At 39.6% G+C, this 26886-nt stretch overlaps 1 protein-coding gene across 3 annotated transcripts in view; it reads right to left on the bottom strand.

Moving 5' to 3' along the window:
- The window catches only part of LOC128418807 (protein argonaute-3), a 56303-nt gene that overhangs the window by 17761 nt on the left and 11656 nt on the right, over window positions 1-26886 (bottom strand). For 2 of the 3 annotated variants that reach the window (XR_008331763.1, XM_053398858.1), the window contains exons 2-15: window positions 25011-25182; window positions 20153-20273; window positions 18380-18588; window positions 15315-15451; window positions 12766-12900; window positions 11254-11341; window positions 9938-10085; window positions 8317-8436; window positions 6294-6416; window positions 5978-6111; window positions 4917-5101; window positions 4136-4295; window positions 2337-2427; window positions 873-1067 (exon numbers count right to left, since the gene is read on the bottom strand). Coding sequence is in view for 2 of the 3 variants with exons in the window: in XM_053398858.1 (XP_053254833.1) it covers window positions 873-1067; window positions 2337-2427; window positions 4136-4295; window positions 4917-5101; window positions 5978-6111; window positions 6294-6416; window positions 8317-8436; window positions 9938-10085; window positions 11254-11341; window positions 12766-12900; window positions 15315-15451; window positions 18380-18588; window positions 20153-20273; window positions 25011-25182 (2018 nt within the window). In the remaining variant the exon portion in view is untranslated. Of the gene's footprint in view, window positions 1-872; window positions 1068-2336; window positions 2428-4135; window positions 4296-4916; window positions 5102-5977; window positions 6112-6293; window positions 6417-8316; window positions 8437-9937; window positions 10086-11253; window positions 11342-12765; window positions 12901-15314; window positions 15452-18379; window positions 18589-20152; window positions 20274-25010; window positions 25183-26886 lie in introns of those variants that run through there. The other variant, XM_053398860.1, reaches the window with a different exon arrangement.

Below are 26886 nucleotides of genomic sequence, written 5' to 3'. Positions count from 1 at the left end.
TCCAGAAGAGCCTCCCTGGAGACGGCATTCCACAAATGAGGAGCCCCTGGAGGAAAGGCCCATTCTTACATTGCCACCCTCCGGATTTCTCGTAGAGGAGGCACAAAAGGGCCTCAGAGGATGACTGCAGTATTGGTTCCTATGGGGAGAGGTAGTCTTTAAAGGGTAGAACCATTTAAGGTTTTATAGGTCAAAACCATCTCTTTAATTGGGCCTGGATACTAAGTGGCAGCCAGTGCAGTAGGGCAAGGATTGGTGTTATATTCTCAAACCATCATGCAACTTGGCCACTGAATTCTGTGGGGGACTAGGACCTGACTGAAGGGCCCGGTTCTGAACAGCCCACCTTTCTAAGTATTCCCACTTTGACAGGAGCACCCCCCTCTCAAGAACCTTATGTCACCATGACATCAGGTGACCCATTTTTCCTTTGAAGTTCAAGCTGTGCTGCCAAGGAAAATCCCAGGAAATCAAAGCAGAGTTTGACATCAACTCTTGGACTGGCTACACTTGAAAGCTTCCGATACTCTGAAGTGTAGCTGATCACAGTGAAACTTGAAGCCGCTGTGATCAAGCTGACTAGCGCTGTGTTCAAGCTCTGCTTCTGAAAGGGATCAGCTACACTCCAAGCCTTGCATTTGTTGCCAAATTAAAATGCCAAGGAACTACCAGGAGCACATTTTAAGGTTCCCAGTTGCTTCTTTGCAGTCATGTTGTCCCCTTCCTCACACATGGCATCACATGTTACATCAGGTGTCACTTGGGGGAAATGGGCTTGCGGGCCAAATTATGACCCTTGTAAAAATAGTTTTATAAGCGCCGTAATCTGCTCTGAGGGCCCTTTTATGGTAAAAGTTGTGGGACATAAACACCTGTCGAAACTGCCCTTCTGACACCCCATCACGGTAGAAGATTATTCGTGTCGGCTTGAAGCGTGTTGACTTGTAGAACTGGATGAGAAGTTCTCGAACCATGGAGGCCAAGTCTTGGATGATCTCCTGGCGGGGTTTTTGAACTCTCACTGTGGCACAGTACCTGCTTGGATGGGCATCCATACTACCTACAACCTAAAACAAGAGAGGCACATGAAGAAAAATGATCCTTCCAGACAGACAACACTTTCTCTAATCAGTGTAAATAGTTTTCCCCAACAGGAAGCAGAAGCCTTCAGAGAGTGACAGTTGCGAAAAGATGTGAAAACCGCTTATTACTAAATTTTGCTGTATAAAAGCTTGGAAAGTCATCCACATTTAAGAATGCAGCATGTTTTATCCATTGAGGTCTAAACAACTGTGCTTCATTTGCCATGTGAATAATGCATGGCTAATTTGTCATACACATCCAGTGGAGCTCTCATGACATACACACAGCACACAAACCCACTTGGACAAAACTGAATCTGATAGCACTGGTGATCCTAATGCATGGGTTAAGAGATCTTGTGGAATCTGCTTGTTTTTACTATAACCTCAAGATCCACCAACTAGAATTTGGTGTAAAAGACATGTTCTTGTTGTTGTTGTTTAGTCATTTAGTCGTGTCCGACTCTTCGTGACCCCATGGACCAGAGCACGCCAGGCACTCCTGTCTTCCACTGCTTAATTCTGAGTCTAGCAACAGTTTTGAGTATCAGCGCCAAACCAAGCCTCCCAGATCTTTCACACGCAAAATCTATTTCTGGTTACCCCAAGTTTTCTTCATTTCAGCAGTATTATTTTGTTGGGTGGTGGGATTCAGTCTGTTGCTGCTGCTGGTTTTGTTAAAAAATGGGGAGTCAGAAATCCTTGCTGATCAACTGCAAATGAACCGGATATCTACCAGTTGATCCAGATCTGCCTTCTTCTCACAGCTATCACGATGTTATTATCTATACACTGGCTTCATTCACTGAAAATACTAAATGATGATTTAGTGAGGTGCTTTTCAAACAGTGTGCCATAAATGAAGGTGGTCCTTTTCCTCACTGTGCAAGAGGAGAGGGTAGTGTGAAAGCCCAAGGATTTGCTTTGGTTTCTTCCTGTTTGTGCAAAGAGCACTAAAACATGGTGCAGCATTACATATGTGCAAACTGAACCTTGCCTGATTCATAATAATGCTCCATCTTGCGCATGGTTAGCCCTGGAACCCCAAGCAACAGTCATTTTGTATTAGGGAATGCTTTGATTACATCAGAAAACTAAGCACAAAAGGAGGCATGGAGAACTAATGAGAGAGAGACAAGGGGCCTATTTAAGGCAGTCAATCCCTGTGAACGTTCTCTCTCTTTCACTCTCTCATAACTAAGGTATTCAACGAAGGTTGGGTGGGGGGCACACACAAATGTGAATGCAACTCACAGCAGCGATAGATGGCTTCTTTCCATCCCCAGCAGGTGGATGAGTAACATCTGCTCCCAAGAAAATCACTGGTTGTTGGAACACAGAAGGTCTTTTAAAAAAAAGGTGACATGTCAATCTCAAACCCAAACTTCATCTACCGCCTTCCCCAGAAGGGTCCTAGACTATGCACCTCACATTCTAGAAGGTAAGCAACTATTCCTGAAATGCATCCACGGAGTCTAGAAATCTTCATACAGAAAATTAAAATGCCGGAGTTTAGTTTTTTAGAACACATAGCAGATTTTGGATGTACCAGACTTCCTCTACTTAAAATAAATAAAAACATACACTTCACATTGCTGTAGGAGGCAGGGAAGCTCTGAACACATGGGCTTACTAAAGATGTGCAAGTCAGAGGGCATCTTACAGTCAGTCTCAAATTCCTGTGACTGGAGCTGATGACTCAAATCGTGTGGCCAGAGAGAGGTGGACAATATTGCTCACTGTGAATTATACTGCTCGCTGTATAATTCCTCAGGGATAGGTTTTTGAAATTTATTCATGGTACAATTTATTCTTTGAATAGTGGGGACAAAAACTGTTACTTACTGGATGATAGGAATAATTATATTATATATAAGGGATATGGTTGCTATAGTAATCCAGATGGATCAGACAAAAATTATCCTGCAAAATGGGGTCCAATCTCCTAAAATGTACCTTTCAAATTGATTGCATTTGTTTGTTTGTTTGTTTGTTTCAGCATGCATGCAATCAGTCAGATTTTTATTGATTACAGCCAATAGCCATTACAATATGATTAACACAAAACCATCAAGAACATCTAAGGTTATCAAATTATCAAAATTTTAAATTATAAAGTTCCCCAAATCACTTAGATTTAGCTGTGTCAAACCCTGTTTCTTATTAAAGTTTTCAATAAGATAACAGCTACAAAAAATACAAATATTTATTATGTCTGTACAGTCATACCTTGGATCCCAAACGCCCTGGAACTCAGACGTTTTGGCTCCCAAACACTGCAAACCCAGAAGTGATTGTTCCGGTTTGCAAACATTCTTTTGGAATCCGAATGTCCGACGGGGCTTCCGACTGGCTGCAGGAGCTTACTGTAGCCAATCAGAAGCTGTGATTTGGTTTTTGAACATTTTGGAAGTCAAACTGACTTTCAAGGTACGACTCTACTTTTGTGATGACCAATGTTGTTTTAGCAAATGAATTTGGCTATCAAATCAAGCACATAACATTAGTAAGGCTATAACTTGGTTAAAAACCACATTCTTAAGATTATTTAAGTCAATAAATTAAATCTGAATATGGAAGAATAGCTCTGAAGGAAAAATGTAATTTGCCTTTAGCTGAGGATTGTCGGAACCTGTGGTCCTCTGGATACGATCAACCCCTGCCAGCATGGCCAGTTGTCAGGGATAATTAGAAGTTCAACAACACCTGGAGGGCCATAGTTCTCCACCATCCCTGTTTTAGATTATGCATGTACATGCTGCAGTCGGTGTTTAAGAAGAGGCATTCCCCAAGTATGAAAATTGAGAAACACATTTTCTCAGATGGCACTTGTTATCTGAAGTTATGACTATATATACTTAACAACTGCAATTAAAAACCATTTTGATTGTCTTAAAGTGCTCTCTGTTACACTTTATGCCAATCAGTGTGATTATTAATTGCTTAATCCAACTGATAATTTCATGCCACATCTGGGGGGAAAAGCAATTCCCTTAAATTCTACAGAGTACACAATTCTGACAATTGCCTTAACATTAAGGTAGGATTCTTACCGTTGATGAGGTACAAGGATGTTGTTGATTCCTCCCAGTTTTACGTTAATCTTTAGGCACAAGTTAGAGAGGGTTTGAGGAGATGTTTTTATGACATTCTTGACTTGAACACACTGCGTGGCCATCCCCAAAAGTGTGTCCCCCACACGCTTCACCTCGGCTGAGAAACAAGCATTGATGTGAAGGGACTTCAATATTTTACACCACAGCACAGTTCTAAAATCTGTCCCTGCAATGTCAGCTCACTAAGTCATGCCCAATGCACAGGATGTCAAGAGAAAGGTACAATATTAAAAAGCAGCACAACTCTCTATCTTCAGTACTTTGAAGAATGAGGTCCCCTCCTGATAGGCAAAGAAAACTGGAGAGAACTGAACTCATGCTGACAAGAGGAGCTGATCTGCTTTTCTTCATATGGAGCTAATCTTCCCTAACAGCTAATAGGGAGGAAAGCAATGAAGCTTAGCTGGAATGAGAGAGATCAACAGGAGAAAGAAAACCCTAGACAAAAGTTTCTCCTTCCTTGCAAATATGAATGCAAAGCTCTCCTTCCAGGCAAGAGTTTTATCTTATCCTGAACAACATTTCCCCCCTCTTCCAGCTTGTCTATTTCTCAGCCTCACAAAATAGCAAGACACATACAACAAGTCTGACCTATGTTGCATATCCAACTGGCCATTTCTTACAGCAACTTGCTATGCTAAGATTGCCATTTGAAAGTTTGAAAACAGAAGCGATCAAACACAAGCTGAACCAAAATACAACTTTAATATTTATTTACCATACACTGGTGTTTTCCCTGGTAGGATGACTATGATGAGCTGGAGCCCAGAATATGTGTTTTTAAGGTGTCGGAACATAGGCTCCACACTGTCGGCACCTTGTGCATATTTACAGAAGCATGGTTGACCTTGGATTGGCATTCCTGCATCCTTGGAAATTTTGCGCAGCTGGTCTGTAAAACCCCTGGCAAAAAATGGAAAGCTTTCTGAAGGAGGAATAATGAACATCCACCGATAGAAACTAAGCATACCCCACCCCCCAAAAACCCTGAATACCTTTTTCTTCAAATCCCTAAAGTTGTGGGTGCATAGATCACATACTTTCTCCCTCCAGCTACTTCTTTCTGTAGTGAGAGCCTTCAACAAGATTTATGGTTATGATGGTACCACTCTCAAGCCCATTTAAAATGTTGTTTCAAGTTCCTGTTGATCACTGGTTTGCATTACACATGATTAAAAGCGTTGCCAGCACAGCTTTTAACCACACATAAGGCTGTCAGGGGCTGCTAAAGGATAAACTACACACAAAGGAGAGGCTTTGTGGCCAATGTTTGTAGCCAATGGTTACTGTTTTACTATATAATAAAATCTTAAAATATACTGTCATGCTGCAGTTAAGTTGGCATGGCCTCCAAGACGCTGCAACTGCAGCATAGCGGAACAGCAGGTGGAACAGTTCGAGAGAGCTGAAGAAAAACAAGTGAGAACAGCTCCCCAGAAACTGTCCTGCTCAGGTGCTACTGCCCATCTCAGACCGTTAACCCTTCATTCAGCCCCTCCTTGCCACAATGTCAAAACTATCCAGTGAATTTCAATCATAAACCAAAAAGTAAAGCTGTGAAAAACAGGTTGTCAGCATCAAGGCAGCTTTGGGGTAAATAAATCCCATCTGTGAACAATGTCAGCAGCAAAGGTTGGACAGCTTCACAGGTTTTAAGGCAGAAACACAAAACTCATACCCTCTTCTAATCGGTGACCTACCATGCAATAAAAACTGTATAACATGAGGGCAGGGGAAGGAAGGGAGAAACAGTTCACTGCCTCATTAAAGGTGGCTTACTTCAGTATTTCTTCACGACATTGTCTCTGTGTTGCAAAGCAAGCAATTGCCCACATCTTGATTTCCACACCAGTATGAAACTGTTTTCCCCGCATATCCCACACACCATGACTTGGTGTTGCAACTGTTCGATTCTATGGAAATAAACGGGGAGAAAAAAATTAAATTAATGTACTGGTAAATTACAGTATGTGCATCAATAAATCATTCCACAGATGTTTAAACTCAGACAGTTCTACAAAGGGAAGAGCCACTAATCAAAGTTAGAATCCCATCTGAATATTACACCAGGAGACAAACAACAAGGGTTTCTTACCCGCCCTCCGTACTGCAACATGGGAGCTGGAAGCACACGCCCTGTCACATGAGCCATCTCATCACGGACTTTAAACTGAAATTCTTGAACAAATGGGTCGGCATCATAATTAGCACTTCTCACCTGGCATAAAAGTGGAACCAAAAACAGCCATATTGAATACACTTGTTATTGCAGAAGTGCTAATTCAATTCCTTTCTCCTCCTTTAAGTCAAAAGTAAACAACGTATTCCAAATGTGGAACAAGGTCCTTCTGTGATTCTTCAACACAGACTTGGCTGCCTTAAATTACAAGCCATTTGCAAAAATTTCCACTATTATTTACTATTCATACCTCATTTGAAGATGCTTAAAAACTTACTAAGGATGGCTGCTCACCAAAAACTATGCCATGCCCTTAAGGCTGAAGCTCAAAGGTTGGCAAAATTAAAGCATGCAAATTTCCTAGACCAGTGGCACGCAAGGAGAGTACATACCTTTTATCATGCTCCATTTGAGGGGAAGCTGCCCTTTCTTAAGAGAAATCTAAAGCATCTACAACTAAATATAAGCAGAGTTTCTTCCAAAAGTTCAATCTAAGCCTCAATAGACGATGACATACTATAATTGTTATTTATTGCATTTGTTAGGCTCTTTAGGAAAAAACAAATCTCAAAGCAACTTAACAGCAAGATGAAATACAAGTAAAATAAATTAAAAGCCAAATTAAAAATTTACATACAATGCAACATTCCTAAAATGTTCATCGAACAATAGCATAAGACATCCTACCCATACCTACCGAAGGATGAGCTAATTACTGGCTAATTAATCATCAGAATTAAATACAAACATCTTAGCCTAGAACCTAAAAAATGACCATGAAGGTGCCAGGTGTGTTTCCTTGTGGAGAGCATTCCACAAACAGGGAACCACTAGTGAGAAACCCCATTCTCATGTAGTCACCCTCCACACCTTCCTCAGATGAGGTACACAGAGAAGGATCTCTGAGGGCCACAGGGTCTCAGCTGGTTCAAGTGGGAAGAGATGGACTTTGGGGTCCTGAGGATGGTGGCTTTATAGGTCTAAACCAGCACTTTGAATTGAACCCAGAAACTAATCAGTAGCCACTGCAGTTGGGCCAGAATTGATTTAATAAACTCAGACCTGCTGGTCCCATTTGGCAATATGGTCACTGAATTCTACAGTTTCCTAACAGTATTCAATGGCAGTCTCATGTTTAATGCATTGCACTAATATAAATTAGTTTGACCAAACTGCGGGAGGCAGTGCAAGACAGGAGTGCCCGGCGTGCTCTGGTCCATGGGGTCACGAAGAGTCGGACACGACTAAACGACTAAACAACAACAACAACAACAAATATAAATTAGAGCTTATTAGAGTATAGACAACTGAAGTTAAGTTACCCCTGTGCAGACAGGGTTGCAACTGGATCACCAGCCAAACCTGCTAGAAGATGCTGTGCACCACTGAGCACAGAAGTACCCCTAAGCTGTATATCTACACCTTCAGGGTGAGTACAGCTCCTTCCAGAACAGGTCCCTTTTGCACAAGGGCATATAACATTTATAGCCTGGCTTGCATAGTCCCAGGTTTGTACTCACTCCCTACAGACCATAGGCCTAATTAGGCTGTTAGGCCTCTAAGGTTGGCCCACCAGACAGTTTTGGGCAAATCACACCCAACTTTCTCATGCAAATGAAAAAAACATACAAAGCATCTTACTAAAGGTTAGAAGAAACAAATTAGCCATAGGTCTTGGTATTTAAAGGTCTTAGGAGATAATGAGATAAATGTTGCACTAACTTTCATGTACAAAGCAGATTAACCCAAGTTTTGTCCTCACTAATTGATTTCAAAGGTGGGGATAACTGTTATGAAGTCAGCAGCAACAACACTAAGCAGAGAAAATGGCAAAAAGGAGGCTGTGGGATTTAAGAACAAACTAGGAAAGGCTGTGTTTTATCTTCATTAGACATTCAAGGGTACACAAGTCCTGTTTCCGATTCAAAAGCAAACTAACCAATCTGCTGATTTCTTCTTGTCTATCTGGCGCAGATCTTGCTGTTGCTTTTATCATGGTTGATGTTTGATTGTCTGTTAGTTTCTTGATACATCGCTGGCCTGCCACGATGTTACAAACCTGCAAAAATGGAACATGTCAGTCTAATGATGTACATTAAACAAATGTGTTGGAATCATTTATGAACCTAGCATATTGCCTGCCAAAGCAATTTTAGAACTGTGTTCTAGTAATGTGAGCGTTCCTATGTGGTAAGAACCTCAGTGCAGTACACGTTTCCACAAAAGTTAGCTTTTCTAAAGCTTTCCTAAAGTTATCAATCTTCCTAAGATTCAACATTCCGCATAGGAGAAATTGAATGGCTTTAAAAGAGGATTAGACAAATTCATGTTGAATAAGATTATAATCTTGAATGGTTATATTCTACCTTCACTGAAAGTGGAGGTATGCCTCTGAACACCAACAGTGGATAATCCTAAGTGGGAAGAGTGCTATTGGGTCCAGATCCTGCCTTCAGGCCTACCATAGGCTTCTGGTTAGAGAGTGAGAAAAGGATGTTGGACTAAATGGGCAGCTGTCCTGATTCAGCAGGCTCTTCTTATGTTCTTATGACAAGTTGACAGAGCCCATACATTCCATGCAGAAGGTTCCAGATTCATTCCCTAGCATTGACAGCTGAAAGATTAACAAGAAGCAAGGCTGGGAAAGAGCCTCTTGCTTGCAATTCTGAAGAGTGGTCACCAGTCAAAGTAGACAATACTGGGCAAGATGAACCAACAATCTGACTGAATAAGGTAGCTTCATATGTTCATTGTAATCCACCAGTCAGAGCCAGTTCTTGAAGTGAATAGAGCTTGCAGTCCTTCCACACAAAAACCTACTTACCCCAAACTTCCCTCATTTCAGTAAGATTATTTAATGCAGTGTGCAGGGGGCATTTTATTGCACCAAATCCTACCGAGCATCACCGGGTGGTGACCTGAAAACAGGTACATTCCATAATTGTCACCTCCCTTTAGAATGCCTTCTCCCCTGCCATACATAAACCATCATTCATCAGTTGCTTCAGATGTCTTGTAAAGACATATCCTTTTGCCAAGGCATTCCTTGACCCATAAAATTAGATCTTGATGTTACTGGATTTACTTTTTCCATTTTTACACTTGCATCTCAGTCTTTATATTGCTTTATCTGTTTCTATATTGCTTTTATGTTGTATTTTTATATACCACTTAAATATTTTTAAATGCAAAGCTTTTAAATGAATAAATATTTGAAAGCTAGTTTTGTAACATACACACACACACACACACACACACACACACCCTAAACACAATGAAGAGTCCTGTGGGCACCTTAAAAACTAGCTTGTTTATTATGGCATAAGCTTTCATGTACTAAAGCTCATTTCATCAGATAAATGGAGTTATCCTTAGATGGCAGGCATGGCTGTAGAGAATGGGTGTATTTTTAAAAATGTCTATTTAACTTTTTAAAAAAATAAGCCAGAAAATCTTTCCTTTATATAAAAAGTTTGGCAAACTGCTTGTACTGCACACAATTAAAACATCTGGCAAATCCTTTTTGGCTATGCAAAGTAACAGTGTTCTGAATAAATTACTTCAAGAGGCAGATAGGTGTGTTTCTGCTCCTGTCCCACTTGTAGACAAGGAAGATGAGGATATTTCAGCTGCAGGTTGTATTTTTCTCTGAAGTACTGTGCTACTGTTCTCTCCACAGTCTGACCATTTTCTAACTGCAATGGGAAACTGAAAAGAGAAATTGAGTTTTAATCAGAGGAGAACTGAGGGAGTTAACTGCCTTCTGGAAAAAAATTAAGTGATTTTTCTGGAAGTTACACAACATTATTTTATGTCAGTCTTATAATAATAAATAACTTTTTAAAATTTATATCCTGCCCATCTGGCTGGGTTTCCCCAGCCACTCTGGGCGGCTTACAATATATATAAAAACACAACAAAGCATCAAACATTAAAAAAACAAAATATCCTATACGAGCAACAAAGAAACCAATAAATCAATAGAAAACAATAATAACAATAATAAACAGATTACAGTTATACCCAAATAAAATAACCGCCAGCCCAAACTAAACATTTAACTAATAATAATAATAATAATAATAATAATAATTTATTTATACCCCGCCCATCTGGCTGAGTTTCCCCAGCCACTCTGGGTGGCTCCCAATCAAGTGTTAAAAACGATACAGCATTAAATATTAAAAACTTCCCTAAACAGGGCTGCCTTCAGATGTCTCTTAAAGATAGGATAGCTGCTTATTTCCTTCACATCTGAAGGGAGGGTGTTCCACAGGGTGGGCGCCACTACCGAGAAGGCCCTCTGTCTGGTTCCCTGTAACCTCATTTGTCGCAATGAGGGAACCGCCAGAAGGCCCTTGGCGCTGGATCTCAGTGTCCGGGCTGGACGATGGGGGTGGAGACATTCCTTCAGGTATACAGGACCGAGGCCGTTTAGGGCTTTAAAGGTCAGCACCAACACTTTGAATTGTGCTCAGAAACGGAACCAACATCAACCCAACAAAAACAAAGCAGAGGAACCAAAATGAGAACCATTTAAAACATTTTAGCCAATTGCCCCAACCCAAGAGTTGTTCCAGTAATGTCCCTCCGGCCTCTAAGGAGCCTCTCTTAGGAAGGACACAAAGTGGCTTCAAATCAGTGTGTGCATCCATGAATACAAGGGAATAATACAAAAATAAAAACAACAGCAACAATGTATTTTTTTAAAGTACTGTGCAATTTGGGTCTATGGACCCCAATAAAGTTATGTGTGTGTGTAAATAAAAAACCAATACAGTGTCATGCATTCCAAATTCTAGAAAAATTGGATGGTGGATTTTTACTGTGGCCATGTATGCAACATTCCAGTCAATTGTTTAAAACATTTGCTTACGTTTGATGACTGGCAGGTCTCCGTGTAACGTTACAGACACGGTACTTTCGTCTCATTGTTCCACAGTGAGTCACTTCAACCTTCAGACCTATGTGAAAACAAAGGGGGGAAGAGAACTACTGATGTCACAAAATGGCTGCACCCAAAATGGTACATGCACAAGCTGTTTTATAACAGAACATGCATATTAATGTACAGCAGAATAAGAATGCCATCAGGCTTCTTATTATGGAACAATTCTACAAAGAATGGTTACTTTGAATGTCTCATTTCATATGCAAAGCAAGGGAGTCTGGGGAAAAAGAGGGTCCAATAGACCTTTGGACAGATAATGCCAACTTTCCATTGGGCCCCTTTTGCACAAGCACATACACATGACTTGATCTCATGTTGATAAGGTAACTGGGAGAAGATGGTACAAATGTACAGGAAACTGCATGGCTTGGCACCTATGACATTACCAAAATACATTCACTCTTATCTGTAATTGTGTGTCCCAATGAAATCTGGTGAGCTAAGTCTTTAGGGGTGGTATTGGCTTGTTTTTGTTTTATTATGTATTTTGTGTTCTCATTTTGTATTTTTATGTTGTGAACTGCCCTATGATATTCGGATGAAGGACGGTATACAAATTTAATAATCATAATAATAATAGATAATAAATGCATTCTCGCTCTGCTTGCTCCGGGACCTTTACTGTCAAACTGCCATTTGACTAAAATAGCATGACATATAAACATGAGTGTACGCTACTACAGGCAAAAATGGCTCTACTATACCACTTTCCTCTAGCAGCATTGTGTGCAGTGATTGATGTGAAGCTGCTCTCCTCATTGGAGATTTTTAAACAGAGGACTGTTGGCCATCTGTCTTGGATGCTTTAGTTGAGATTCCTGCATTGCAGGGGGTTGGACTAGGTGACCCTTGGGGATCTCTTCCAACTCTATGATTCTATGATTTTATGAATCTATCAGTCAAAGCTTTCAAATCACCTCTTCATGGCTGTGCCAGAGGAGGGATGCAGAAGCAGAAGAGCATGAGCTTCTAACTTATACAGGTGCACTTACTAGTGCCAACAGTTCAGTTTGTATGCTGAGAATCTTATTTTGGCAAGCGGCAGCACTGTGGCGGCTGAAGGAATACTAAGTGAAAATATGAAACAAATATTGATGCCAAAAATGGCTAACGGTTATGAGACAAAGATACAATGTTGAAGAAGTATGCTCCTAGACAGTATGGCCTTTTGACAAGCCATGTTCAAGTCTCCACAGTTAAGAGGACTAGAGACTTCTTTGTATGATTCTCAGGGGTTGGGATAAAGGCAACCTTTCCTAGAATACAAATCTCTTACCAGAACACACATTTCATGCAAATTAGTGTATGAGTAGCACAAAAGATGAAGAATCATATGCATTTTAAATGAACTTAGGAGCGTTCAGGAAGAGCAGAGGAAAGCCATCTGAGAGCATTATAAGCTACTCTACATGGATCAGTGCTCTATTTTCTACTTACCCTTTATCTCTTTGGTGAATTTTACCCGGTGAGAATCAGTCAGAGGTCGTGGCTGTTCGTCAATGTTGTGAATATCGAGAACTTCACACATAAACTGAATTACAGGTTGTGCTTTGTAGAAGGCAGTGGCAGAAACTAAGAGCAGAAAATAGAGCAGTTAAAAAAGTAGAAGTTTTCCAAAGTTTTAAAAGCAAATGAAATGGCTTCTTTCTGAAGACTAAAATAAACCATTGGTACACAATAATTAGTTCTGTGTATACATTTGAAGAAGAAATCATTAAAATCATCACTATGCTTTGGGACAACAAAGTACCATGTAGTACATTTTCTAATTAAAATTATTATCTCATGAATTTAGAGCAAGTTTCCCCAAACTTCTCAGTTTACTGATCCTTTGTCATCACCCATCCACCCTGCAAATTCTTAGGAAAGTAAATGAAATAAAGTTTAAAAATATCAATATTTAATCAACATTTATTAATCATCAATCACAGGAATCATCAAATGTAAAAATATATATTAATACAGAGGTTTCTCAATGGCAAGGAAGGTACACTTTGTACATGCCCACATAAATAAAAACAAAAACTAGGGGTGCAATATTAACCACTTTGGGAAACACTGATTTAGAGGGTTCATATTGAAAACGAGTAATAATTAATCTTATGTAGGGCAATAAACTCATGACTACCAAAGTGAGCAAAACAGTAGAAGTCTCATAGTAAGTTACACAAATAATTATGCACATTTACTCCTATATCACTCTGTCAAATTTCAACCAGCCTAAGTTCTCCTTCTACCCACGAAGAAATAGAACACCCAGCATCCATATTTTCATACTTGCACAAAACGTTAAACTTGCAAGTTAGACTCAAGCCTTTCTCCCAAACTAATAAGATCTCCAAAGCAAGTCCAAAAAAAATGCCATTAATCTAGTTTCGGGGGAGGGGAAATAGCAGGAACTCAAATTCACATATAAGGGCACAATTCTATACAACAACCATTTAAAAAATGCTGAAAGGCACTGGACTGTAACAGCAATATATTAGCAAGAAGAAGTTAACAATAGACGAAATATCATTATAATTACAAAGCTTACAAACAACCATATGGCGCAAAACAAATGGCTATTGTATTGAAGAATGCTCAAAGCAGCTGAGAGGAGACAGGTTTGCAGATAAGGTCCTGTTTCAATGATCTTTGTAAGATCATGACACCTCAATAACGTTTCAAGGTCCTGAATGAGTTTTCACAACTGGGAGGACTTCAGGAATGTTTAGCGCTCCAACTAAATTACTCAATTGCAATAAGATAATACAACTGCAAGCGTCCAAAATTATTTTTTTCTCCCATATTTTAAACATGATGTCACTGCAAAACATCACTCAAAAAGCATTTAGGGGTATTTGAGACTTTGCTGAATTATAAAGGCTTACTTAACTTAGGGATGAATTTGTTGCCACCTTTGCCATGCTGTGTGTGCGTGAATGCAAGGCAATACGTTTCAAATGCTTTCCATACAGCAGAATTACTAGACTGTGAAACAGTTAACGAGGCGTTTTTGAGGTTCCCAGGCCTCAAGTGCACCAAACAGAATGTCCCCATACAAATATAACAAAACATTCTTCAGACATGCGTCACCACCAGCAGCCCGCCAACTTCACATGACGCATGCTAGCCGACGCCTACAGATGCTGATTAACTGAATGAACACAAATAGCTTGTGTGCATCCCCCCAAAAACCTCAACCTGCTGCAGTTTGTCACCATGGTAACCAAACTTGCTACACCAATTAGAAAACATTTTATAAGTACTTAGTTCTGGATGGGCAACAATTAAGAAGTTTCAGTGGACTTCTTACAGGTTTAATCTTCAAACCACATTACAGAATGAAGTTATCCTGCGCTAACAGTTTTACTCCTCAAATACAACATTCACACAGGCATTTTAACCTAAATATGAATTAGTATGTTGCTTATAACTTTTAAACCCTGTCTATTCTAGCCATAAGATTAAAAGCAAAGCACCTTCATGTCAGAAACTGGGAGGGGGGCATTCTTCAGAACTGCAAGTATTACAAATAATTTCAGTGTTAAGACGCCTTCCCCCATCAAATCATACCAAAGTCAGTGACCTGTTAGTAACTAACCAACTCAAGTTCTGTCAATGTGATTTTGCTTATGCACCTATCACTGCCTGATGAAAGGCATGGCTTTCATTAGTAATGCCTGCTTTCCCATCTACCTTGTTACTCTAATTAGCAGACAATATTTCTATCATATGCTCTTGGATTCTTGGGCTTAAGTGTTTCTATAATTCAAAAAATTATGAAGGAAAATATTTGCAGCACACCTTACACCATCTACAAAGGAGAAAAACTGGCAGGAACAATATATAGAACAAGACAATTTGCATGTTATCTATTTTAATTAGTTATCAAAATTTACTGCAATGAACTATATCTATATATGTATACTATTTCATACTCCGATACAACAGCCGTTTGTAGAGACAACATACTTCTCCATGCTCTCAGAGAACTGGCTTACCATCAATATTCAGCATCATTTTCCACATTGCAGGTCGAACAGACTGATGGAATCCAAACCATACTTCCCTGCCACCTCCCAAGGGATGATCATAGCCTTCTGGAGCAGAGAAAAAGGAGCGGCCTACAGGTGTATACCTATATAAAGAAGAGGTTATGTTACTGCTGTAGCTAAATATTTAGATGGTGGGTGCATAGCCAATCTAGGAACGAATCTTTCAAACGTTCCAAGAGTTGCAATTCCATGTGGCAGAAGTTATTATGAAAATAAACAGTCTTGCAAGGCCCTGCTTTTGAAACAGTAACATATATTTACATATTTATCTTGGGTCTGAAATTGCAATAGATATGGAAGTGGGATTAAAGGTCAGAGTGTGGAGACTAATTTTTTACAGCATCTATTCCACACTTTTCATGTGAAAGGGTTGGATATACACTTCCCTGTCAACCTCACTTGGGGTTGAAAATGAGAGTCCCTATGCTTCAAGCTTGAGCCAGGATATTACTAGGCCTGCTGAAATCATAGGAATGATTTGCTGAAGCTGGAAGGCCTCAAAATATATTGGTAAATGAGGGACTCTCCAACTTCCCAAGCTGGATTCAAAATACAATGACAAGGAGGATAACATAGGACATTTGGAGCAGCTTTAATGTGTTGCCTTCTCAATTACTTAGGAGCAGATATGCTTCTGTTACTCTTTCTTCAAAATTCTGTCCTTGTAATTACAGTACCAGAAGGTGGGACCAACAGAAGTTGTTCTTTTGTTTTGTAATTTTTACGCAGGAGCTCTTCAATGAATGATTAACCCTTTATTGACTAAACTACCAGGTAGTCAGCCCAATTTTGTGTTAAATATTTGCTGGGAGATCCCTCTAAAATCCACAACCAGCAAGGGGTTGCTTTAACACATGGCTTTATTTGGTTTTATGACTTGAAGTTTGCATATTTGTTATATTTGGGGTTCCTCGGTGAAAAATAGAATAAAAATTAAGAGTATACCAAAGTTGTTTGACTTCATCTTTTTTCCCCTCTGAGAATTCCATCAGAAAATAATAGCAAAAACAAAAAGCATGTTTTAATTTTTTACAGCTAAGAAAGATTATAAATGGCCAAGGGCTGTTCTGATTGTCATTTTATTTTATTTTAAACTTTCCATCCCTTTGATGAAAGTGCTGGTTGCAAAGTGAAACTAGCTTGTCCATGCTACTGTGAGAAAAGAATGCGCTCTGACAAGGAGACAGGCGATTCAAGCTTTTAAGGCAGAGACTGTAAGATCTTAAGGTGGAGAGTAAGTTGTTAATAAGACCAAGAACACTCAGTATGGTAAAAACACTGTTGGACACCCCACTGACCACTGGCATTGTGCAGCAATTATTGGATGAGCAACTAAAAGAGGTAAGAGCTGAGGTGGATAAGATGGTGAATGAAAATGAACATGGGGAAGATGAGGTTTAAAAAGACACAGAACCTTTGGAGAACAATATTGATAAAGTACTGTCACAACAGGAGAGTAGAATGGTAAAGCTGGAGACAGTAGATGATGAAATGGAGAGGACCTTCACCCAGGTGCATGGAGGAGTAAAACAGTCAAGCAGTGGACTTAAGAATGTTGGAAAAGTGGAATGAAACCATGGACTGAGAGATTGTTCTGAGTTGGCAGAGATACAGCTGAGAAAGGATTCTGTGTACAATTTGGAATGAATTTAGAAGAAAAAGCTACCAAGCCTCTGGCAAATCTTCTGGGGGGAAAAAGAAGCAGAATCGCAAAGATCCCACCCCTAAATTAGGATGGAAAATCACAGCCATAGAAATGGGATCAGAAGATACGGAACTGGGTATGAATTAATTAATATACAATAAGTAAATAACTATGGATTACTGTTTCAATATATGACCACAGTGGAGAGACCCCTGTGTGAATAAAGATGAAAAGTTCTTGTTTTTCAGCATTGGAAGTAAAGTTGTTGTGCTAAACTGGAGGAAGACTATTGTGGACATGTACTGATGATGATGATGATGATGATGATGATTGGAGAACCCCTTTTAGACTTTTTGTGTGGAAGGGAAAATAAATGAACTTGAGAAGTCTGAAGACTGGGAAAATATTACCTAGCAGAAAGAGGAACAGCTGGATACTACCCTAGAGTGAATACTGTGAATATTTTGAATAATCCTTATATGATATACCTGACAGATGGAGAATCGGAAGCCCTTTTTATTTCTATCTCTTTTATTATTTTTATCTTCCTGCTTCTTTTTCTTATTTTTTTCCTTGCTTTGCTTTTGTTTCTGTTTTGCTTATTTTGGTGTCCTCTACTCTGGGTTACTAAGGGGATTGGACACACATGAAGGTGATGGATGGTTGATGAAGGGCCTTGTGTGAGAAGTGGGAAAGGAAAGATATCCCAAGGTGGGAAGCTGGGAGAAGAGAAGCTCCAAGGTAAGAGCTGGAAGGGTCCACCTCCTTCTGTGTGAGACAAGGATTAAAATTTTCCTTTGAGATAGGACTTTGTACTTCCTTTGCTCTTCCTTTCTTTTCTATTTAGATTAGTTTGTTTTTTATTGTACTGTATGATGAAAAGATTCAACAAAATTTAAAGAAAAAGTAAATAATAGTAGACTTCTGAAAGCATACATACACAGAAAGTTGCTTTAAAACATGCAAATTATGTTGTTCCACAGTACAGTCTTAGTAGATTAGACAAGCAAAACACTGCCATAGTGTGTTTGGTATTCTTTTACTGCTCTGTTGTGGCCATTATCTTACTGCCTGCCAGTTGCCAACACCAGCATCTCATGTCCTTGATTACTTCTGAACGACCTCATTGTGAAAAGGCTTTCCAATTAACCATTGGTCTTCCAGAAGAATTATGTACATGTCTAGAAGTAGCAATGTGCTCAGTGGACAAAACTGAGAAACCTTTACTCATATCCCTAATGCAAAATGTGGATGAACCCTTTCTCTCCCTTACCCTGAAAAATGTGCATAGGATTGTAGAGATCCATTCATAAAGATGAACTTTAAAAAGATAGATAATGTGTTCAGAGAATGACAGGGAACCTACTTCATGGAGGGTAAGTGTCGTAGCACCACATCGACAGCATGAACAGGGTTAGTGCTGATTGGCTTGTCTAATTCCAGAGGTTCAGGCAAGGTTCGTCCTGTCAGAACCTCATGCAGCAAGTGCCAGCTCACCCGGGAAACAAACTTTATTGACACCTTGAAGGGACGATCTTTACCACCTTCTCCAGGCAATGTTACATCCAAATCAACCTGTTAAGGGAAAAAGCCATAGGAGAGGATACAGAGAAGAATAATCCTAAAGTAAGTAATTTAACTGCAAGTGTTACTCTTTTTCTTCCTCTGGCCAAACTGTACTGAAGGATTTAAACCTATTTTAGCAAATAGAAGACTGAAGAAATGCTAGGCATCTATGTGAATGACAATGAAATGGCATTCCAGATTAATTCAACATACGGAAATGGGAAACCAGAAAATCAAGGCCTAATGTTGGTGCCTTTAATCCTTTTACCTCTCATCACCAGTGAAGTTAGAAAATCAAACACATCAGCACGACAGTGGTACCTCTGGTTACGAACGTTTCTGATTACGAAAGCTTCAGGTTACGAGCTCCGCTAACCCGGAAGTAGCTGCTCCTGGTTGCGAACTTTGCCCCAGGATGCAGCAGGAGGCCCCAGCAGTGAAAGTGCGGTTCAGGATAAGAACGGTTTCAACTTAAGAACAGACCTCCAGAACAAATTAAGTTCGTAACCAGAGGTACCACTGTAATCAGATCCTGCATCGGATGCTTGACACAGCAGCTGTCATGGGAATCTCTAAATGTATCCAACCCAGTCTACTGTGGCAAGGGCAGGGGACCCCGTGGCACCCAGATTTTTTTAAACTCCCAACTCCATCAGTCTCAGCAAGCATGGGCAATGGATAGAGATGACTGTAGTTGGAGCCCAACATCTGGTGGGTCATTGGATCTCCAACACTGTCTTATGGCCAAACTAGACAATACATTAAGTGTGTGATTGCATTTCATGTTAAAAACAACAACAACAAAAACCCACAATGGTGGCAGAGAGATCAGGACCAGCAAGGTTTAACCCTTTCCTCCCAAGCAACAGATCTAATAAAAGCTGAAACCATTTGCTTCAGAAAGAAAGCTGTAAGTGGCCACAACAGCAGCTACTGCTAATGTCCTTGAGGGAGAATTCTTTATCCAGTCCACAGCATGGGAGGACGGGTTTAACCCCACCTTGCTGCAGTCCCAAACCTGAACTTTTCCCTCCAGTGTGGCTGTTCTTTTGTTGTGACATGTGATCACATATTTCAAATGTAATGTAGTTTGGCCCTCAGAGAATACAGTTCTGCCTGTTTGCCAGGATATGCCAGAGCTCACAGTAAAACTAAGAACTGCATCCATTGGCTATGATGCTGCAGACTGGATGTGCGTGCACACTCAATGTATCTCACCCACACCAGACTGACCACTTGTGTTGGAAGACTGTGTCCAGCGGAAATGTGTCCAATTTCCTACACAAAAACTCAACTATTTAGTCCTCAATCCCAACTAAAATAAACTCAACTGCATTTGTGCATACTCAACCCATTAATCTTCACTCCTCCCCTTCTCCCTCATCCTGTCTGTCATTTCTCTCATCGCCCAGATTTAGATTGTAAGGTCCTCCAAGACCTGCCATTCTTTGTAAAAATACCACACCAAGTGGTTGCAACGTACAGTAACAATCAATAAAACCGTAACACTTTCAGAAAAGATTTAATTTATTTTACAAACAATTAGAACTTATGGAAGGGCAAACTATCTTACCCCAGTTGTTGCAACGGGGAGCGGATTGGCTGTATAAAGGCTTCTTTTACCATCATAAACAGGTCTGCGGTCCCCAAATATTGTCACTTTAAAATGCTGCACCATTGAATCTACCACCTCCCTAGGGAAACAATATATACATATAATTTTAAAACAGTATGGCACTAAGGGAGAAAGTAAGAAAAACACTACATTTCAGCCCATTTTAATATTTTCAGCATTTAACCAAGTCATTACAAAACAATTATCTAAAAGAAGCTTCATTGAATTACGATGTCAGAACAAAACAAAGTTTTAAGAGTGTGCATAAGATGGGAGATAATGGTTATTGCTTCTTCCTCAGTGCCAAATAAAATTTTAATAAAAAGAACTCAAAATGACAGCTTGCTGCATGTGTTTAACTGCTACAAGAGAAATGCTACGCCCCTGTGCTTTCCAACACTCTTAATTTCCTTATGAAAAGCTGAGAACAATTCAGTGCTTTACATATTCCAGTGAACATTTCTTGTTACTGCAACTCCTCTGACTGGTGATGGCAACAATTACAACACATTGACCTTGTGGCTGCATCTTATCCTGTTAAAAGTCACTGTTGTCTTAGGCCACTGAAAACATAAGTCTTCGTAGAGAAATAATAAGTTGCATTGAACTTTCTTCCCAAGTTTAATGCAATAACAGAAGAAAAAACTGCCCATCTCATTGCAAAGAAATTCCCAATCACAGTGCAAAAAAGCAAATGAAGTTTTTATGGATACTTGAACTGAGGGCAAAAAGTTGTTGATCTCCCCCCTCCCCTCTGCTTATTTTCCTATATAGCTTTATTATTGATCTTAGGAAAAACTACTCAATGAGATTTTTTGGCTGAGCAGGGTAAAAATAAAATATCATGATGAGTTATTTTCCAGCCTTAGGATTTCTTCACACATTATGTAGTCTTAGGTGGATACCTCAAGATTGTAAGAGTACACAAAGTGGTACAGTGGGAATGTGTTCGAGAATGCACATATATCAGATTCATGAGTTTGGCTGTGGCTTCATGTTGAGTATATATTTGATGGCTTAACCAACAGTTTGTTTCTGTGTAGCAAGTGACATGGCCCTAAACATCATGGGGAACGCTTCTCAGTGGGAGTGAGGTTTTCAAAGGCGCATCTCTGCACTACCAGTACTGCCAATAAAGTTTTGTTTACTTATGTTATTCCATTTATAGTAAACTTTCCACAAAGTATCTCAAGGCAATTTTTGTGTAGAAACATCAATGAAAACATTTCAGAACAATTCCATATATACAAACCATTTCAAATCCAATACAGATATAGACTGGCTTAGCCACTTAAAAGACTAGTGCATTTAAGAGGAAGGTCTGCAATAGATGCTGAAAAGACAATAGAATAGTGCATGTCTGATAAGTAATGGAAGCTCCAAAGGTAGGTGCCACCATGCTAAAGGCTTGATTCCTATATCATATGAAACAGACCTCTTGCTGAAATTATATCTGCATGAGACAGATGATCTGCAAAGCACAGAATCAATTGGGTATATGAGGGTGAAGCAATCTCTGAAGTATCCTGGTCCCAGACTATATAGGGCTTTGTGCACATAACAAACACCATGAACTTAGCTTCATAGTTAATTGGCAGGCAATGCAACTGTTTTAGCAGCGGAATGACATGGTGGTGATTGTCTGCTCTGTGAGCAGTCAAGCTGATACATTTTGCACTAGTTGCAGCCAATTTCAAGGGCAGCTCTACCTAGAATGTATTGCAGTAATCCAACCCAGGTTACCAGGGCATGGACAAAAGCTGAAGGGAAATACACCAAAGGTAGCCTTTGATCCACCAAGACTGGAATAGACACATGGGTGCCTCCCTTTGCAACAAACCACTTACCAACACATCAGATAGGACCATCATGAAGCTGAGTATAAAGGGAATTCAGAATACAAGGTGCGAAAACTAAAACAATTTTATGGAGATAGGACGTAAGCTGAAGTTTTGTTTCTTAAAGTTTTCCTTATTTATACTATACAGTGGACCCTCCGGATACGAACTTAATTCGTCCCAGGGGTCCGTACTTATCCTGAAAAGTCCGTATCCGGAGGCGCCACTTCTGCACAAGCGCACACGCAAAAAGTGCTTCTGTGCATGTGCGTGGGGCGAAACCCAGAAGTATACACTTCCAGGTTTGCCGCGTTTGTAACTCGAAATTACGTTACCTGAAGGTAACGTAACCCGAGGTATACCACTGTATATGGAGTTACTGTCTGTTTAAGTTACATACTTGACTGTATTTTACTACTACAAACTGGAGAATTTTGCCTTAAAGTGGTATAAAAATGTAATTAAATACAGATTGTGCATCTGGTGGTATGGAAGTCTAGTGAAAGTCTAGTGTTGGTGGAGTATAGCCTTAATTTTCCTCCTCAAATCATCTGGAGCTGTCTCAATTGCACAATGACTGTGTTCAGACCTGCTCTTAAACAAGGAGTTGCACCTATATGGCTTGTGGCACTTTCAGTAAAATTGTATTTGATGCTACCAAGAGCAAGATGCTACTGTAGCTCTCCCTCATTATCATTTCCTGAAGGCCAGCCAGACTCAGTTTGACATCCTTAGGAATACGTATCAGGTGTGCACCAACAATATCCTCATTCCCTGTCCTAGCTCAGCTAAATCTTAGAGGCCTGGCTGCTAGACTGTTAAAAATATTTTTGTCTCTTCTTTTCACAGATAAACACAGTATATTAAGCAAGTAAAAGGGAAAACACGTCAACGTGATCCCCATACTAATCCCAGCACCTCACGGGCATCAAATTTTGGCCTCACTCCCCATCCCCCACACACAACAAAGCAGTATGCAGCCCACAGGTTCCACGATGAAGTACTCTTGTGGCCCACATAGTGTGAAAAGTTGGATGACCCTGCTCTAGAATAAGCATGTATCAAAGGACTAGGTGAACAACAATGGAACACACTACTTCAATAATAATAATAATAATAAATTATTTATATCCCACCCTCCCCAGCCGAAGCTGGGCTCGGAGCGGCTAACAACAGTAAAATGATACAACATTCTAAAATCATTTCATTATAAACTAGGATTTTGCACTGCACATTAGCTAACCCGAAGGTCAAAGCAGATATCTTGAATATACTTGAATAGTAGCATCCAGCAACATTATGGGGTCATAGCAAACAAAAATTTAAATGCAAAATAAAGTTATTCTGAGAACTTGGGAGCCATCCACCACCACACTGTACAAACACTAGGTGATGAAACTTCTCAGCAGGAATGAAATCATTCAGTTATAAAAGCATGAGTTCACACCAACTGCATATTGCAGAATCTACTAGAGAGCTAGAGTTGAAGTAATCTGCCTTTTCTGTAAATTACATGCTTACATTTGCTTCCCAAGTATGATTTATCAATAAAAGCAACATCTCAAAGCTCTAGTACAGTATTAAAACTATTTGATCCTGGGGACTTTGGACAGTTACTTTCTTTAAAGTTAAATCAGTCTGTCAAGCGTTTTAGTGAGCATCTTTAACCTAATGGCCCAGGAAAGAGTTCTCACTTGTTTGGATGCAAAGACTTTCAGAATAGCATTAAACACACACACACTCTCTCTCTCTCACTCTACTGCAAGCATCTGAATGGTTAAAAGCATATTGAAGCATTATTTGAAACCAATTAAAACTAAACTTTTCTTAATACGCATTTCATTTCTCTACAGCATCAGGCTGGATAAATGTATTTTCTTGGCTGGAAGGCTTCACCATGCAGAGGACTAGCCAGGTGGGATCTGGGAACAAAAGAAAGCTCCGCAAATTGTTCATTGCAAGAATAAAAGCTAAAGAAGAACTATTACTAAGAGAAGTCATAAAGCTCTGCCTGCATTACTCAATATTAATGCCATTTACAAACTGCACTTTCAACATAAGCTACTCTTGGGGGAAGGTGTGACTGTCCATCACAAGAGGCAGAACTGAAGTCTTACAGCCCAGCTTTTAATTTAATTTTATTAAATATAACTAGCATCTGCTTTAATTAATCATGAGGCCATTCTTCTACAAATGGCTAAGCGAGGTGCATTCAAGCTACAGATTATAATTTGCTTGTAAAGCCTTATTTCACATCATAAACAGAACCAATCCAAATCAAAACTGGGACTGGCAGAATTCTTATTCTGCCTGCTGGAACTGAAGCAAGCATTTCCATTGAGAAATTAAGCAGGAAGGAATGCAATTGACCCCATCACACAAATAAGCGAACAGTTCCAACAGCAAAATATCATAAAGACATGAGACCACTTGTAGAACTTCAGCTGTACAAAGGGTGTTATCAGAAAAGATGGAATCAAATTCTTTTCAAACAAATGCTAACTTTAAAAGTTGTTTTTAATTCCTGGTTGAATGTGATGTTTTCTCATTTACTCTCTGAATACTTAATGTCCTAGTGATTCCTAACACAAATAAAATACTTGCCTCTAAACACACTAGCCCATTTACTAAAGAAAGACAGTTTTCAAAAACAATTCTTAATTCTGCTATTTTCCAGGTTTAGAGTGCCAATATAAAAGAAGGCATGTTCAGTCTACAGATGGTCCTCGTTTGCTCCGTATCTTGTACGACATTCACATGTGCTCTGTATTGTGATACAGATTAAAACAGTGCTCTGGGCAGCAACCATGCAAAATACCTAGGGAAACTAGAGCAAACATATTTTGCTCAAACAAGGCTGTCTGATTAGTCCCAGCTGTTAGAGCAGCTATAGTCTTACAAAAACATCCAACATCCAATTTCATCAAGTACTGCCTAAACATCTGCTTGATGTAGTAATATTAAACACCCTGACTTACCTGTTCACCCTCCGAGGACACTTATCTGGCTTAATATCTACCTCATAGAGGTAGACGTCAATCTTTGGGATTTCAACTTGGAAGCAGTTGGCCAGCAGTTTAATGGGTTTGCCCATAGTGCCATAGCCAGGTCGTCTGGGCACCATCAGCAGGGGCTGAGCCCCAACGGGTCCTGTCAAATAAATATAACATATAATTTAGAGTTTCAAATGTACAATATGTAGCAGACGCATAAAATAAATGTATTTAAACATGTTTACCCTAGGAGACCCCGGGGGGAAAGTAGTTACTGAAAAGGCTATAGAAAAAGCTTGCTGAGACTCAGAAGCATGTAACATTGGTAACCTGCCCAAAATATCACCGTCTGACCCCTTTGCAGAACCAAGTACTCAGACCCTGCCACAGATCCACTGAATTCAAACCAAGCTATGCCATTAGCAGAGAGAATGTGCTTGCAGAGCAAAGAAATAATTATTCACACATTGTACCTAACCAACCTTACCTACAGGAAAGTTTTCTTCTGTGATCAGGCAAACCTTAAGCATGCATACAAACTCAGTGAGAGGTGTGAGCTTGCTTGTGCCTGGTAATCTCATTTATATTAGGTCTAATTTGAGACGAACAAATTCTCATCTCTTCATCAACACAAATAAGCCTTTCTCTTTTCTGATCTTTCATATTTGTCAGAGTTAAAAATTCCTGTTGACAACAGTATGTCATGGAGAACTGTAGAAGAATAGTCAATGTTATTCTCCAGCACTCTGTTTGAACAGTGATTCTGGATCACAGCTAGGATTTGTCCTCGGTATCACTTGATGCTCTTGCTCTCATTTTGAAAAGGTATCTATCCATATTCTGAAAATTAAAAAAATGTTTTGATACTACACTATACTACACTGAATTGTTTAAATGTTTTGTTGATTGTCTCTGAATCTTCCTTCCACACTTACCATCCTCTCCTGCCACACACCACACCCTTTGAGAATTAATAATAATAATAATAATAATAATTTATTACTAATGCCCCTCCCATCTGGCTTGGCCTCCCCAGCCACTCTGGGCGACTTACAACTGAGTATTAAAAACAAGATAAAACATCAAACATTAAAAACTTCCCTAAACAGGGCGGCCTTCAGATGTCTTCTAAAAGTCAAATACAGTAGTTGTTTATTTCCTTGACATCTGATGGGAGGGCATTCCATAGGGTGGGCGCCACTACTGAGAAGGCCCTCTTTCTTACCACTGATTTAGCAGTTTGAAACCTCATGTAAAATGTGGTGGCTATTAGTTCCACTGCCTTCAATCTTCTTTAATACAACTATCTCTATGCCCTTTAAATAATTCCAATACATTTCTGCAACTACTTATATACTGTACCTCTATTTCCTTCATTGAAGCCAAATAGGCCAAGTAACCCTAAGGATTTTATATACCACTCCATAAGTCAAAAGAAATCTGAGCTGTTTGCAACTTCATAAAAGTATCAGCAAAAATGCAATTAAAAATCTGTATTTTAGAGCAAGAAATAATTATTAAATAAGATAGCCTCTTAAAAATTATATACTAAAATGAAATATGGGTACCTCAGCTTGAAAGCAGAGATGAGCGCTGCACCCCATAGTTGAATTTGACCGGACTTAACCATCCAGGGGTCTTTTACCTTTACCTTTATGGGTACCATAACAACTTCTAGCAGATCCAATATGCAGCAGAGACAACCAGATCTACCCATCAAATATACATGCAAATATACAAGGTAGCAGCAGCACTCTCATTTCAACTGTCTCCCTAACAAGCTCACACTGAAAGGTGGGGCAAAATGACACTCCTCATTTATGGAGCTGTCACCTGGGAGGACCCACAATCATTCCTCCCT

This window comes from Podarcis raffonei, chromosome 8, assembly GCF_027172205.1.
Source record: "Podarcis raffonei isolate rPodRaf1 chromosome 8, rPodRaf1.pri, whole genome shotgun sequence".
In the NCBI taxonomy this organism is placed as follows: Eukaryota; Metazoa; Chordata; class Lepidosauria; order Squamata; family Lacertidae; genus Podarcis; species Podarcis raffonei.
The sequence above is the reverse complement of the archived record's forward strand: the minus strand, read 5'-3'. Positions and strand labels throughout refer to the sequence as shown.